At 39.6% G+C, this 15,455-nt stretch overlaps 1 protein-coding gene and 1 long non-coding RNA gene across 3 annotated transcripts in view; one reads left to right on the top strand and one right to left on the bottom strand.

Annotated features, from left to right (window-relative positions):
* Positions 1 to 4,362: 4,362 nt before the first annotated feature.
* On the bottom strand, positions 4,363 to 9,637 carry LOC135261756 (uncharacterized). The gene is made up of 3 exons (XR_010332019.1): positions 9,523 to 9,637; positions 7,692 to 7,774; positions 4,363 to 5,067 (listed from the first exon to the last, which is right to left on the bottom strand). It is a non-coding gene; the product is annotated as an uncharacterized LOC135261756 (long non-coding RNA).
* The window catches only part of ahr1a (aryl hydrocarbon receptor 1a), a 33,806-nt gene continuing 26,951 nt past the window's right edge, over positions 8,601 to 15,455 (top strand). The window contains exons 1-2 of one of the 2 annotated variants that reach the window (XM_064348345.1): positions 8,601 to 9,404; positions 10,277 to 10,461. In XM_064348345.1, coding sequence (XP_064204415.1) covers positions 9,349 to 9,404; positions 10,277 to 10,461 — 241 coding nt within the window. In that variant the 5' untranslated portion in view covers positions 8,601 to 9,348. The remainder of the gene's footprint in view (positions 9,405 to 10,276; positions 10,462 to 15,455) is intronic. The other variant, XM_064348335.1, reaches the window with a different exon arrangement.

Raw genomic sequence — 15,455 nt, 5'->3', positions numbered from 1 at the left:
CATACACCATACAATTCAATGGAGGAACTTATGAATTTTCTTGTCATGGCTGAAGCATGAGACCCTTCCTTTCACTCAAGCCCACTGCCTACAATTTCATAAACATGGTCAGTGTTTTCCTACTTTAAACCAGCAGGGGGTGTCGCATGAATGCTTCCTTTTGAATTTGCGTTTATCACAACCTGTTTTCAGTTGTTAATCATTGAAGTCCTCCAAATGTTGCCCTACTGGATTTGTTCTACGTTATTACATCATCCTAGCATTCTCGGATGTTTACAGCAAATGGTTGTTACTGGAAACATCCATGAATGCTGCTTTGGACTTCAGCATTGTTGTGTAATGAGTCATTTTACTCTCTTTTAATATATATTTCTATATTTATGAATAAGAAATTATTCTTACTAGCATTTCCAACTGCCAGTTACTAGCATTTCCAACTGCCACTTGGAGTGTTTCTAGAAGCACGGGCACAGTGATAATTGTGTTTGAGTTGAGAGTTTAAAAACCATAAACAAGAGCCTGTATACATTTGTGGGGAAAAGGAAAAATAGGCCACTCAGCTGTAGCAGAATGTCTTTGACTCTTTGCCTTAAGTGACCTTGGCAGAGAGAGAGGGTTACTAGGGGCCTCGTTTATAAAATAGACTTAGTCAAATTATATTTCAATAGTGGCTCACAGAAAACTTTAACTGAGTTGTTATTTAATGAAATCACACTTGACGTGATTGCAACTCTAAACAAGTTTGTAGTAGACGTAAGTTAATTACCAGCTGGCTATGTGGAGGTACTGCACGTTTGAGGGCTGCTTGAATCCCAAAAATGAGCTGTGTTCGTGCTATTAAATTGATAATCAATTTTAGGCAGGGTGAGCCGAAGAAATGTTGATATGTAACCTTATTGCAACTCCATTTCCAGCTTCATGTAATAATAATGATTTTCTTCAGTGGTAAAATACAGTAACAGGAAAAATCTAACCAAACCATGACAAAAACTGATTCTGGACATAATTCTCATTGTTATCATGCAATGTTCCTACATCCTTTAAGATGGCAGAAATCAAGCTATTACTCAAGAAATCAAATTTAGATCCTATTGGCTCATCTGCTGAAATAGGTCTATAATTGACAGGGGCAGCTCTAGTTGGGCAGAAATTTGACTAACTGACTTGTCGGAAAGGTGGCACCCTATGACAGTGCCACGTTGAAAGTCACTGAGCTCTTCGATATGTCTCATTCTACTGCCAGTGTTTGTAAATGGAGCTTGCATGGCTGTATGCTTGATTTTATGCACCTGCTATCAATGGGTGTGGCTGAAATAGTCAAAACCTCGAATTAGAAGGGGTGTTCACAAACCCACACGAACACGGGGAGACCATGCAAACACACAGGAAGGCCCAGGCCAGATTCTTGCTGTGAGGTGACTGCTACCCACTGCACCACTGTGCCACATCTGCAGATTATGGATGTCTCAAAATAGAAGAAAGCCCCATGTTTTAACTGAAAGTGATGTAATACACATGCAACACACATTGGTAACTATGAGGAACTCATAGTGAAGTTGTTTTAGAAGTAAGTTAAACAACAGAAAGTGTGTTCTCTTATTCCCAGGTGTAAGGCTTGGTTTAACTGATTTTTGATTGCATTTGGGCTGTTTCCTTAAAGCTTTATCAGCGCTGACTTATCTGTGGATTCAATCAACATCTGTTCTGAACATTACAATACCCCCTGTCCCCTGCAAACACAGCTGAGTGTGTTTTGTTTTTACAGTATTCAGTTCATAGTACTTCATAAAACATTCTCTAAACAAGTGCAAACATAAAGTGATCACAGAAGGACATTGAAAAAGGCTCTGCTGCATCACCAACTTCCCAGCTCAGGCCAAGTTCCCATTAAAACCAACAGACCGGAGTGTTTATGGAACAGTGCATGCAGGTTGTACACTGGGACCTTGTACATCACTCCCTGTCCCCAGGTTCCTGTTCCCAGTGCCCTGTACTCTCCCTGAGCCAGTGGTAACCAACATTGTCCCTGGAGATCTACCTTCCTGTAGGTTTTCAGTCCAACCCTAACAAAGCACACCTCATTCAACAGTTGGAGATCTTGTTGAGCCAATTAGAAGAGTCAGGCGTGCCAAATTAGGGTTAAAGTGAAAACCTACAGGATGGTAGATCTCCAGGAACACGGTTGGTTACCACTGCTATGACCAAACCCATCTGCCCAGACTCAACTCTGTTCTGGTCTGTTTGACCAGAACCGCTGGTCACAGCAGGAACAGTGCCTGCCAGAGAGGAAAAAGACCCTTAGAACATCCATGAGTCAGACACATAATGCTCCACTTGTGTCATAGTCTGACTGTAGAAAACTTGTGGGGACATGAACCAGCTTTTAACATAATAAAAGATTCTAGCTGGGCATTCTGTAACCACACAAGGAATTATTTTATGTATTTTGATCTTTTTATTTGAATGGAATACCTTCAATGGCAGTATCACATGCTTTCATTGGAATACTTCCAGTTTCCTTGTTTTCACAATGTGGTTAATGTATGGACTTTTTTACATAATGCACAACAATTTCAGTAATTTCTTCCAGGCACATAATAAGGTTCAGTTCCTTCATGTGAAACTACCATTGTACCTTTCAGTAAAGTACAATGATATTCCTTACAATTGTTTTTGTCTGGCTGCTGATATACCTGATGGTTTGCCTAAATTATGCATGAGATCTTGTATCTCTTATTTCACGTTGCCTATTGTCTTGCTCTGGTTACAGGTAATACTGCTTTGCTGTCGTTGTACATGTCTAAAAGATGTCTTAAAGTGATATATAACTTTCTTTTTCCCTGGCCAGAGGGGAAAAAGAGGGGGGCGTTTTCATGTCCAGAGAAGGCCAGTGTTGAATTGTTATTCTTAACAAACCTAGATTGGTGAGATCAGCAATTTCACAAATTTAAGTGCAAAACTTTTTTCTGCATTTATTTCCCATTCAAAGTTAAGGACAAGTTGAAGCTGATTTAATACAGGCCCTGGGTGTTTATTTTGAACAGGCTTCTTATCTATCCACCCAACCATTTCAAGTAAAGGCCTGGAACAGTGGATATTCCAATGACTCTTAAAGCAGAATTTACCAGGTCAATGATCCCACTGATCATCTGTTTGGAATCTCTCGAATGAATCTGATGCCTGTTTACTCAAGAAAGAGCTGCAGGCCATGTGTTCAGGAAAAGCTTATCCAAAAATATAACTTTACATCTAAAACTCTTTTGAAGTGTTTTCTTCATTTAAAATACATTTTCTCCCTGGCAATGAAAATAACACATTTGGTGATTTTTCAGAGAAACCAATCAAGTGCTCTACTGCAAAATATTTAGATTACATTTCGATTGCATGATTTACATTAGTCTGTGCATGTTTCCAGTAACACCAAACGACATGAGTCACTCATGCATTTATGCATGTACGTGTGGTTTAGGAATTAAGGTACATCATATGTAATGTTATTATTGGATTAAGTGTCTAAAATCAATCTAATTACTTTTTTGAGTCATTTGGGAACAGGCAATGTGGTGACGTGTCCAGCTGAATGTCCAGTCTGATGGATATCAAGAAAGAAAGCTACAAAAGGAACCTATTCCTTTGTATTCAAGAGAATGATGACTGTGTACCATGAGTAGATGTGCTAAGTTGGATGCGATGCCTAAAGGCAAAGCTACAACTGCACACCAGCCTTCCACTCGGAGATCATTTTCTAACTTCAACAAATGTTTTTATTAAAACCCTGACTTAGCTCTTTTAATAGCTACTATAACATAAATCAAACCTATAACCTTCACATCACATGTTCAATTTAGCGAGTGCCTACAAGTATTTATCTGATACTGATTAAATCTAGAAGCCATACTGAATTCAATCATATTTTGTTCTTTATGACATCAAGCATTCAGCATTCATTAATTTAAAAATATTGTGTAAGACATTTTGTCTTTCTGTAAGTTTGGCAGGCTTGGGCAAAATGTGCAAAAGAAAGCGGTAATGCAGACAATGGACTGAGAAAGACCTCTGTTACCAGGGAGATTATTATCTACCCCACAAGTGAAGACCTGTCTTTACCAATATCTTTGACAAGGTAGGCAAATGAAACAAAGAATCTTAAACCACAAAGCGTTGACTCAACACAGCCCCCCAAATCACTCCAGTTGCTTATGTCTGGATGTTGTATCATTATCATCTATATGGAGTAGAAGCCTTCTTTATCAAGGGCAAAGTACACAGCCTCTACTTCCAAAAATGTCCATTTTACACTTCATTTATAAAGCTCATATCATTTCTCAGGATACCCCGAACACTGTGTAATCTGATCATAGGAAACCCACTGGCCTCAGGTTCAGCTCTCTAAGTAACCAGTATACCACATACTATCCCAAAAACTCTTGGTTGCAACTGCATTAACCACCACCACCCACCACCAGCACAGAAACACACAATTTTTTATCTGATCTTTAAAAAGGCACCACACAGATCTGTCTGTCTGTGAGACTTAAAATATTTATGTAGACCTTTCATCCAACAGTTCTTTCATTTTAACCCACAAAATGTAGACATAGCACATTAAAGTATGAAGAAGATTTCAATAAATAAGATTTTTTAAAGCATGCAAAGCAACATCATTAAAAGGGAAAGGCCCTTGGATTTATTTTACATACGGGCAAACTTTTATTTAAATAGCTTTCTTTATTGTACAGAATGTTGAAATGGGTTGTGTGGTATAAGTTCAGATATTAGTTCAGAAAGGTTCCATTTCATTTGTGCTAGTTTAACATACAACATTCTTCATAAAAGATGCATTTATGTGTTTTGAGGAAAAGTTCATTTCTTGTCATTTCTTATGCGTTTTACTAGGCCACAGGGTAGGAACCGTTGCTTCACATCAAGCATACTCCATCACCCACAGATACACAGTCTGTCACATCCGAGAGAGCCATGGAGCTATGACAGACTGTACTGACTGTACTGCATGAGAATGGGGCAATGAGTGTGAGCTCACAAATGGTGTGTCCTTACTGTATCCACCTGAAATAGCAAAGGAAGGTTTACACAAGTCAAACATAGCATGTGTAGCTGGACGCAACACTGCTGGTGCAAGACAACACGGAACATAACCCTGAGCCAAGAAGATTAGCAGCCTGTTCTTGCTAGCAGACTGTTCAGAACATGTTTGTATTATGTTTCTACGCAAGTGAAAACAGGCCGATTGTCATCCATAGAGCCAGCCCTATAACAGCAACCATCCTATACCCTTAGGTACTCTACCTGAATGCGCAATGTATATATCCAGCTATCCAAATGTGACATAATATGAATCATAAAATAATTTTCCCCGGATACGGTAAGCTAACATGTGGCTGATTTATAGTTATAAAAGATTTATCTTTGCCATGTCACAATTCCTGTCTGTACTGGCACCCCAGTGCAGTGGGGGAACAAACTTCCCACGGTGGTCAGGACAACACAGACTGAAAACTCCTACAGACTGTATTTTGGTTCCCATCATGGTCCCCACCTACTAGCACTTCCACCTTTTGTACAAATTCAGGTAATGGTATTATTCAGGTTATACTGTAAGGATTTGCTTCTCTTCTCATGGCTTGCTATGGGTGCATGCATTCAGAATTTGTATTTTGGTTCCTGGTTAGCATAAGATTATTATTATTTTTTAATTAACAATTCATATTGTATTGGATATTCCCAGGTATTTATTTGGTCAAAATACAAAAGTCTTTCTGTAACAGATTGTCAAGTGAAATGTAGGGAATAGTAAGGAAATGTGTAGCATTCACAGGGCATTTCACTGTGCTTCAAATGCCGTTTTGGTCTTTGAAATGAATTAATGAATGACACCAGCCAGGATTTTAATAGCCTTCTGGATTTAATAGCTTCACAGCACTGGGACAGATTGAATCATTTTGAATGAAGCTGCTGAAGTTCTGGAAATATGGATTGTTTAAATAATTTTAAAAAGTAATGCTGAAAAATTGAGTGTTTGTAAACTAACCCAGTCCCACATTTACATAAATCCACAAAATTCTAATATTTAGGTAGATGTTTGTAACACTCCTGCCATCAAATACATAAATCATTATGTGTGTGTGTGTCTGTGTGTATGTGTGTGTGTGTGCGCGCGCGCGCACAGGCCTGTTAACGTAAGCATGCAATGGCATCTCTGTAAACTAAAATAATATGACCATGTTCAAGGATTGTAAAGTTGAGCCCTAAAATATTTGGACTCTGACATGCCCCTTAGTTCATGCGCAGGGGTCGAAACCCAACTACTAAACTGTGGAATGTACTGTATGATTATTGCACGGTGGCACACCTGTAAAAAAATTGTCACAGGACATTATGCTCACAGAAGACATGTGCATCCATATGAATTTCAGCATCTGATTAAATACCAAACCATGATCTATGGAAATTGAAAAATTTTTGATTGATCATAACATAGTTCTTGGGGTACTTTTTTGTATTTTCAGCAAATATACATGTACCTACCCACATTTAGGGCCTTAAAATAGCCTAAATGTTGTATATTACAGCCTTTTTACATTACATTACATTACATTATAGGCATTTAGCAGACGCTCTTATCCAGAGCGACGTACAACAAGTGCATAGGTTTCATGATGTAGAGGCGCAAAAGAAACACTAGAGTAAAGTAAGGATCGTAGTGCCAGAAGTGACCACATCGATCAGGACTCCAACCCTGTAGAGTAAGCTTGTTCAGCAAGCAAGAATCTTACCAAGTACAAACTAGCACTGGAATCACACCTAATCATACAAAAACAATCCTGCCAGATACACTAACATAATCAAATTATCCTAGCTAGATACAGTGAGCTGAACTATAGGCTAGAGAGGGGTGGGGAGAGGTGCAGCCTGAAGAGATGAGTCTTCAGTCTGCTTTGAAAGTGGTGAGATTCTCTGCTGTTCTGACCGTCACGGGGAGGTCATTCCACCAGCGAGGGGCCAGGACAGACAGCAGACGGGAGCGGGAAGTGCAGACGCGGAGAGGGGGAGGTGCCAAGCGTCCAGAGGTGGCCGAACGGAGAGGTCTGGCTGGTGTGTAGGGTCTGATGATCCTCTGAATGTACCCTGGTGCTGACCCCTTAGCTGCCTGGTATGCAAGCACCAAGGACTTAAATTTGATGCGAGCCATAACAGGCAGCCAGTGGAGGTCAGTGAGCAGGGGGGTGACATGGGAATGTCTGGGGAGGTTGTAGACCAGACGCGCTGCAGCATTCTGGATGAGCTGCAGGGGTCTGATGGCGGATGCTGGCAGACCAGCCAGTAGCGAGTTGCAGTAGTCCAAGCGGGACAGGACCATCGCTTGAACCAGGAGCTGGGTTGCGTAGGTGGTGAGGAAGGGGGTATTTGTATTTTCATACAAATACAAATTAAGTCTCTATTATAATCTGTAATAAGTCAGACTGCAGTATCAAATTTGTACAAATAACTATATACTTGTTCAATACACTTTCTCTCCAGCAGAAAGACCTAATTCCTGTCCGAGTCCCAACATACCTCCAATATTAAAGTGTCCATAAGACAAACCATGATCTAATTCACAGATCAGGCATTAAGCGTTATGAAGACATTTAACACACAGAGTTAAACAGATAAAAATTTAAAAATCTTACCAGTTCAAATATATTACAGATTGCAGAAACATTCTGAGTAGTAGCATAGATGTAGAGTACAGCGGCTTTTCCAAAACAGGATTCTGATGAACACAAAGAAGTTGAATGCTCTAATGGCCAAGGTATTTTCTCTGAGTCAGTTTTTTCTTTTCCAGGCAGAATACTTGTTCATTGTGGAAACCTCTGCACTGCTCGCTGAAGGGAGCTAGTTTTTGAACAGAGAAATGTCATCCTCAAGTTTTATTTCTTAATTCTTTCCTAACGGAAGGAATATTTTAAATGAATAGAACATTCTACAGTCCATGGCATGAACAAATGCGGTGACAAAATACTCTCCTTCAGGCGTACTCAGAGTGAATGGCAACTCACTCAGAAAAATGAATGACAACTTTTTTGTGTACCCACATACAAGGTATCTGACATGCCTCATGAGTAGATGCCCCATGATAATTTTAAAACAAAGTCGTTGACCCTACAAAAATGGCGGCGTTCCCGTGATACAAAAAAACTGCTTGCATACGTCAAAGACTCGCTTAAACGACGGCTCAGGAGCTCAGGAGCAAACCAACCATAGAGCGTACATTAGAACTGGAGAGTGTAGGAGTGAAGCCTAGAAAGTATCGGGAAACGGCCTCTACTGCGCATGTTCACAACTGTTGACGGCAAAAGAGCTTTCTGTCCATTGAATTCAATGTAGAAATCCAAGGTGAATTAAGAACCAAAGAAAACCTCATCTTTCAATTTTTTGTGATCATAATTTTCATTATGTGCAGCAGTTTCGGAAACAATGGTTGTTTTGGTCCAGAAGTCTTGGAAAAATATTTATCAAAATGTGCATATTTTATTACATAATGCATATTTTTCAATCTGATTTTCATATGAAACGTAACGGTCGTCAATCGAGTGTCAAAATACCATCGGGGAAGTTTTATTTTGCCTTCAAAAGTTTGATGTGCCCTATCTACTTTAATGGTGAGCTCAATATTTCGCCCTCAAAAACGAAGACATGCGCAGTACAAGCTTACTTCCGGGGCTTCACAGTTTAGGTCGGCTGAGGGCGTGCTCTTCTGTCTAGTTGAATATGCATGTATATGAATCCAACAGCGGGTGCAGTAGAAAGTGGGAAGACGATCGAGGGGTGTGTTGCGGAGACCTGAAGTAGCTAGCTGTCTAATGTAGTTAGTTACCTGGCAGCGTAGTGTTGACAGAGAAATCGTGCATAAACGAGCATAGTAAATAATTCCATATTGTACTAGGCCTAGATTTGTGGCAACGGATTAGTGGCAGTGCATTTTAAATGCGTTCCTAACTCGCTATGTTGTTATATTTGATCCTTAATGAGTCTGCTTCAATATCAGGCTAAATATTTACTAGAGCTACTTTGACAGATCTGATGCAAAGTTTCATACGAAGAACTAGCGGAACTACACAAAAATTATGCGCGTTTAGCCTGGCATTTTCAGAAATTTGTTGAAGCGCAAGTTTGTTTGTTGAAATGCAACACTTTGACAAGAAAATAACAGCTATTTCGGATTAGACTCCTTCTGTTGCGTTTGTTTACTTTCCAGCAGAGATTTTACTCACATTTTGGTGCTAGTTTTTCTGGCAGCAACTTCAGTTTACAGCGATTCAATCTTTTTCATTTTATACTAACAAGATGAACACAAACACCATGTATGCTACACGTAAGCGGAGAAAACCGATTCAGAAAAGGTAAGTCTCCAGTTGAAGTTTGAGGTCATTGTCCAAGTAGCCTACATAACACGCAGCCTCATCGTTCGAAGTAGCTACAACGGACAGTGGACTGGTTGGACCGCCCCAAAAAACTTACGCGAAAACAGAAAGTTCACTTGCATCTGCCTTCGTTGTTGTAATTTCAGTTGTTGAAATTTTCGCACGTTGACTGTTTTTAGACCCACGAACATTTGCACGCGTGCGCTCTTTGCACGTGAAGACGTGTGATTTTGTCATATATTTAACGTATGACGACATTGTTTTGTAAATGAATTTTCCGAACATTCAGTGCTAGTTAGTACAGAGATTTCAAAGCGGCATCCATTGCATTTCTGCATCTAATCTATTTTGAACGGTCTGCATAAATATGTAGGCAACACTGCTGGTTGTGTGGTCATTCTTAGATGAGTGGCAAGTGACAGCTAGGTTGTGTCACGACTGTTAACTCGTATCGTAACGTTTTATATAATGCCTTGGATTTTAAAAATTGATAGGGATTATTATGGTATGATAAGACAAAGCCTGTTTTCAGGCTTGACCTGCTCTTTTTATCATTTATACTTATAAACGACGCTATAGTGGGTATTTATGTTCCCAAGCTGAATAAACATGTTTTTCAATTGTATAACATAGTTAGAACTTTTGTTTAGAGTGGAAGTGTCTGTACCAAAGACACAGTTCCATACCCATCTCAGGTACAGATGGTAAAACAGGCAAAACCTGTGAGTAAAAAGGGCCTGTTATCCATACAGAACTGTTTGTTAAGGCATATAGTGTGTCATAAACATGTTTGTGTAGTAGACCTTAACAAACTGTTCTGTGTGGATACCTGGCCCTTTTTTGTTCTGCAGGGCGAAGCCTCCAGTTGAAGGAGCCAAATCCAACCCCTCTAAGAGGCACAGGGAGCGGCTAAACGGGGAGCTGGAGCATCTGGCCAACCTGCTTCCTTTCTCCCAGGATGTGATCTCCAAACTAGACAAGCTAACTGTGCTCCGGCTGAGTGTGAGCTACCTGCGAGCCAAGAGCTTCTTTAATGGTGAGTGTTATGACTTCTGTTGTAGGTTTTATGTTTACATTTGTCTCTGCTGCGTGTTTGTCTAGTGTTCACGTCATCAGATTGGTTGTTTCCATCTCTGGTTACTCTGTTTGAAAAAGCTGCCATCTGCCATTCACCAGTGGAGACTAGGGCTGTATCCCATTCTCAGGATTTGTGGACTCAAAAGCACGTTCCCATCAAGTCCATGAAGGCTTCGGGCTGTCCCACTACGCAAGTGGTCTTGCGTTGCCTTTTTGCGCCCTCTATCTACCCTCTTGTTAAGTCCGCATCATTGTAGACTCTGGCTTAGAAGGGAATTATCCAAAATTCAGTTCAGGTCAAAGGTGTAAGAAGTACCTTCCATTTTGTAAGGTAACCAAGGGGTATGGCTTGCAAATAAAAACTAGGAAAACAGACATGCTTCATTTTCTGCATGTGCTTGGGAGAGAGAGAGGGAGAGAGAGAGGGAGGGAGGGAGGGAGGGAGGGAGGGAGCTAGTCTATGTTTTGCAATATTGCTGTATTATTAGCAGACTGTGACTGAGAGTCTACAGCGGGTGCCAATATTTTGATCACAGTTGACCAATCAATTGCAGAGCCCATGCTGGTAGATTGTGCGTCATTTTTAAAAATCCTTCAGTTAAAATTGTAATTCTGGTTGACATGTGAAATGTGGCCTGCTGCTGTTGAGAACTTTGTTACATAATGCATCCCCATTCATGACATAAAGACACAGTTTTGCACTTGAAATTTCATGGTGTGATCATGTAATTGTCCAATATTATGTGATTGTAACATGATAACATTTCCAATGCATTTTAGATGGGGCAGAGCAGTCATAGTGACACAATAATTCTGATCTATTTTAGGCAGCAACACTTGAGTATCATGCTGTTAAAGGGTAACAATCCAGATATCAGTCTAGAGTTTGCTAGTTAAAACGTCTTATATTTAATTAGTTAGCTTATTGAATACAGTCCTAGCTGAAGCTATGTCCCACAAAATACTGCAAATAATATCTTGCTGACATATTTAGCCAGTAGTAGCTAGCTAGCCAGCTAGCTAATGTTGGTGTTTGTCAAGCTGTGGTTTCCTAACGTGCCCTCTGCACTGTAATGACACTAGCCTCGTCCATTGTTTCTACAGCTCTTTTGTCAGCTGCTCTCCAAATCTAATGGGATAGTACAAGTATAAGATGATATGGTTTCACTTTGGTTCAAGGTTTGAAGGCTTCATTTGTTGATCAAAGATATAGGCTAGTCATTAAAGCATTCATCTCAAGTGGTTGTATTGGGGCTACACGACACAATCCTGAAGTGTATATGTGCTGTGATTGGTCGGAGTAATGTGAGCATTAGCGAAAGGATGTCTTAAAATCTGATTGGCTAGACTACACTCTGTGTGGGGAAAAAAACCTGCAGCTACATTTATTTGTGGAATTGCTGCATTTATTGGCGGAACCGTTGCATTAATTTGTGGATCAGCTGCATTTATTTGTGGATCTGCTGCATTTGTGGATTCGCTGCATTTATTTGTGGATCTGCTGCATATATTTGTGGATTAGCTGCATATATTTGTGGATAGCTGCATTTATTTGTGATTCAGCTACATTTATTTGTTCTTCAGCTGCGGATCAACTGCATTTATTTGTGGATCAGCTGCATTTATTTGTGAATCAGCTACATTTTTTGTGGATCACCTGCCTTTATTTGTGGATCAGCTGCATTTGTTTGTGGATCAGTTGCATTTTTTTTTTTTTTTGTATTTATGTATTTTTTATTCTTAATGCAGTCACTGACATTAGATATCTAAATGCTATAATAGAGTAACCAGAATAAAGCATCTTGTCATATGTTGAACTTTTATGTTGTACTGCAGCCTCTCTAAATGGAGGAAGTTAATCTGGCAAACAGCCGGGAGGTTGTTTTGGCTGTCGGGTGGAGAATGGTTGGCCCCACGTGCTATAGGCCTACAGCAAGTGAGGCGAGGGAAACCGGCGAATAACAGGATGCCATCAGGGTGTGTGAAATCCTGTGGAAAGCAGAATATAAATGTATAATCATATGATCTACTTTTCAGAGGAAGCCTGCACAGCCATATAACAATAGATATTTTTTCAGAGAAAAATAAATGCTTTGTGTCTTTGTTAAAAAATCCTCAGAGTGAAACCCTGATACCTTATGCCGAGCGTTCAGATTTTCTTTATCAAACAATGCACTTTTGTGATATTGAACGTTCAGCCCATCTTGGCTGATCAGGCTGCATTTTGAACAATCTTGCAAGTGTTGAAATATACTAGGAGCGTGTCTAATGCAAAAGTAGTTCTGGGTTATCTTCTGCGAAAGTGCTTTTTCTTGAGTGTAATCCTGTGTGGTTGCAGAGTCTGTCTTTATCGGTGGTGCACAGTGAGCTGGTGCGATTAAAAGGTCTGTGACAAAGGAAGCAACACACCCGTGACCACATCCTCCCTCGGCCCTAGGAAGTTGTGTTTTTGTCACAAAATGTCCTAGAAAGTGGCTTTTTAAGATTCAAATTCTAAATGTTGCTTTACAAATTCTGCAGTTGCAGCTTTGGGGCGCTAGCGACCCTTGAATTAATTTTAAAAAGCCCCACTGGTGAAAATGACGATCTAACCAAAAAATATCCCTGGAAATGAGTAAATTAGTAAGTAAATAAGTAAATAAATTCATAAATAAATAAAATGTTTTGAAATGGAGAATATGGGCCTTTTAATATGGGGATATTATTATTATTAATAAGTAAGCCTACAAGCCTAGGTTTTGGTGTATGTCGCTTAGGCTATAACGTTACAGGTTTTTAACCTATACTGTAAGCCAAGCCGCCTAAATGGGATTCACAAGTAGGGAGATGCATTTATATGTTCCTTCACTACATTAGCTCTTGCAAGTAGCCCTCCTACAAACTATGACTGCGCTAATGTTCAGAGCGAAATAACGTTATTCAGAACAAAATGGCACAAAACTGAAATTCTCCACCAAAAATGATGTATATAGCTTTCATACATTTCATTCGCGTTACTACAGTTCTTACACTTCTGTAGGTTAGCTTTTCCGATATTCTATCAAGACAGAAAGATGGTGCCCATTAAAACAAAAGTCAGAAGAAGTGAATTTTTTTTGCTGCTTGGAGGGATTTTTTGTTGCTGATTTGGGGGGAGGTAATTGAGGGTGACCCTCATTTAAATCGAATCACCCTTCTAGTGGTGGCCATGTTACATCCGGGTCTTTCAGTCGAGGGGGAGTGTGTACGAAGAAGTAAGCTTTTTTTGCGATTTGTAAAGCAGATTAGGTTTTACAAGCATTACAGAGGCAGTAGAGATCACTACAGGGAGTTCTGTGGTGGCATGAAGCCTTCAAATCTTTAATCAACGTGAAACTATATCAAGTTATAGCCTATATGTACTGTTCTGTTTGATTTGGAGAGGGGCTGACGAAAAAAGCTGTAGCTTATGGTCACATTGGCCGCTCGATTTGCAACACAACTTCTTATATTTAAATAGTTAGCTTACTTAATGTAGGCCCTGCACAAACACTCTTTTTGACACTAGCCCCTCTTAGTATTCAAGTGGAGCTGATGAAGAAAAGCTGTATGGTCACATGGCCAGACGTAAAGATCTACAAGGGAGTATCATACTGCAAAAGGGTAAACAATCCTGACATCAGTCTGCAGTTTGCTAGTTACAACTTCTTATATTTAAATTATCTAGTTAGCTTGGTAATTTGCACACTTTTGGAATACAGTCCTAGCTAAAGTTGTTGACCAAACTAGACCAGTTGTAGCAGTGTAGACCATACAGCTTTTTTGACTGGAGTCGGCTCAGTGCAGATTTGTGCATTTTGCCATGAGGAATGTCTCAAAAATGTGCATATGAATGCAATATAACTTGTGCCAAGTGTTGCGTAAATGCACATTGTGTTGTTATCAAATGAATGCCCATACAAAAATGTTGTGCTTGAACTTGTCACGTTATCTTGACTTTGTGATATCATGATCAAGGGAACAAGCAAAATACCTGAAGAAAGCTTCTCTTAAGTTTATTTAGCTTATAATTATAAGCTTATTTAGTTTATAAGCCGATTATCCTGTAATTTTTTTGTAATGAAACAAGAGACAGTGTAAAGTAAAAGGAACTTTGAATGGGGAATGTCCATTGACAGGGCTTTGAAGTCCAGGAGCAGGCTTATCTGGTGCTGTGAAACCACAGTTTCACCTCTATATAGAAGTGACTTTTTTAGCCTCCCAACTATATTTTTAGATTTTAGATTTTTTTTTGATGTATGTGAGCTAGACGTCTGCCTTTGTACACTGAAGAGACCCAGGGCCTCCGCACGCAGCCCTGTGAGGTGTGCAGCATGGCCTCTCCTCTCTGGCATGTATGCACCTTTGTAGCATTATCATGGTAATTGCTTTTAATAAAGTACAGGATATGAAAGATGAGCATGTCCTGGAGTACTGTGCTGCAGATTCAGTGATTCTTTAGATGAGAGCAGAAGCCTTTATTCCTTTACCTTGTTACGTTAGTTCCTATTTAGACTTCTTTTTGTGGTATTTTCACTTCCATTTTCAGTTGCCATTAATCTCAGCAGTCATTCATTATGTCCTTTGCATTTGTTTGACAAATGTGTTAAATCAAGCATTGAAGGAAACCTGAAGAACAATTAATCATTGTTTTTTCTTTAAGTCAGCTCAAGAACCATATGTGAAACACGGTTCACCTTGTGATTGTCCTCATTCCAAAATCTGATGCTAAATGTATTTTTCATCTAACGTTTACTCTAACAATTAAAACATATCTGATACGAGGCTTATTAAATAATAAGCTGAATGTTATTACAGGGGCTTTGATCTTTGCCATGTCCAGGCTAGTATGTTTTTAGTTTGGGCTTGAAGGTTTCTTGCCAGCTTGCCTGACTGAATAAGTGTAAAAAAAAATCTTAGTGTTGAAAAGTTGAATTTAATAAAGAAGGTGATACT

The sequence above is a fragment of the Anguilla rostrata genome, chromosome 1 (assembly GCF_018555375.3).
Source record: "Anguilla rostrata isolate EN2019 chromosome 1, ASM1855537v3, whole genome shotgun sequence".
NCBI lineage: Eukaryota > Metazoa > Chordata > Actinopteri > Anguilliformes > Anguillidae > Anguilla > Anguilla rostrata.
The sequence above is the reverse complement of the archived record's forward strand: the minus strand, read 5'-3'. Positions and strand labels throughout refer to the sequence as shown.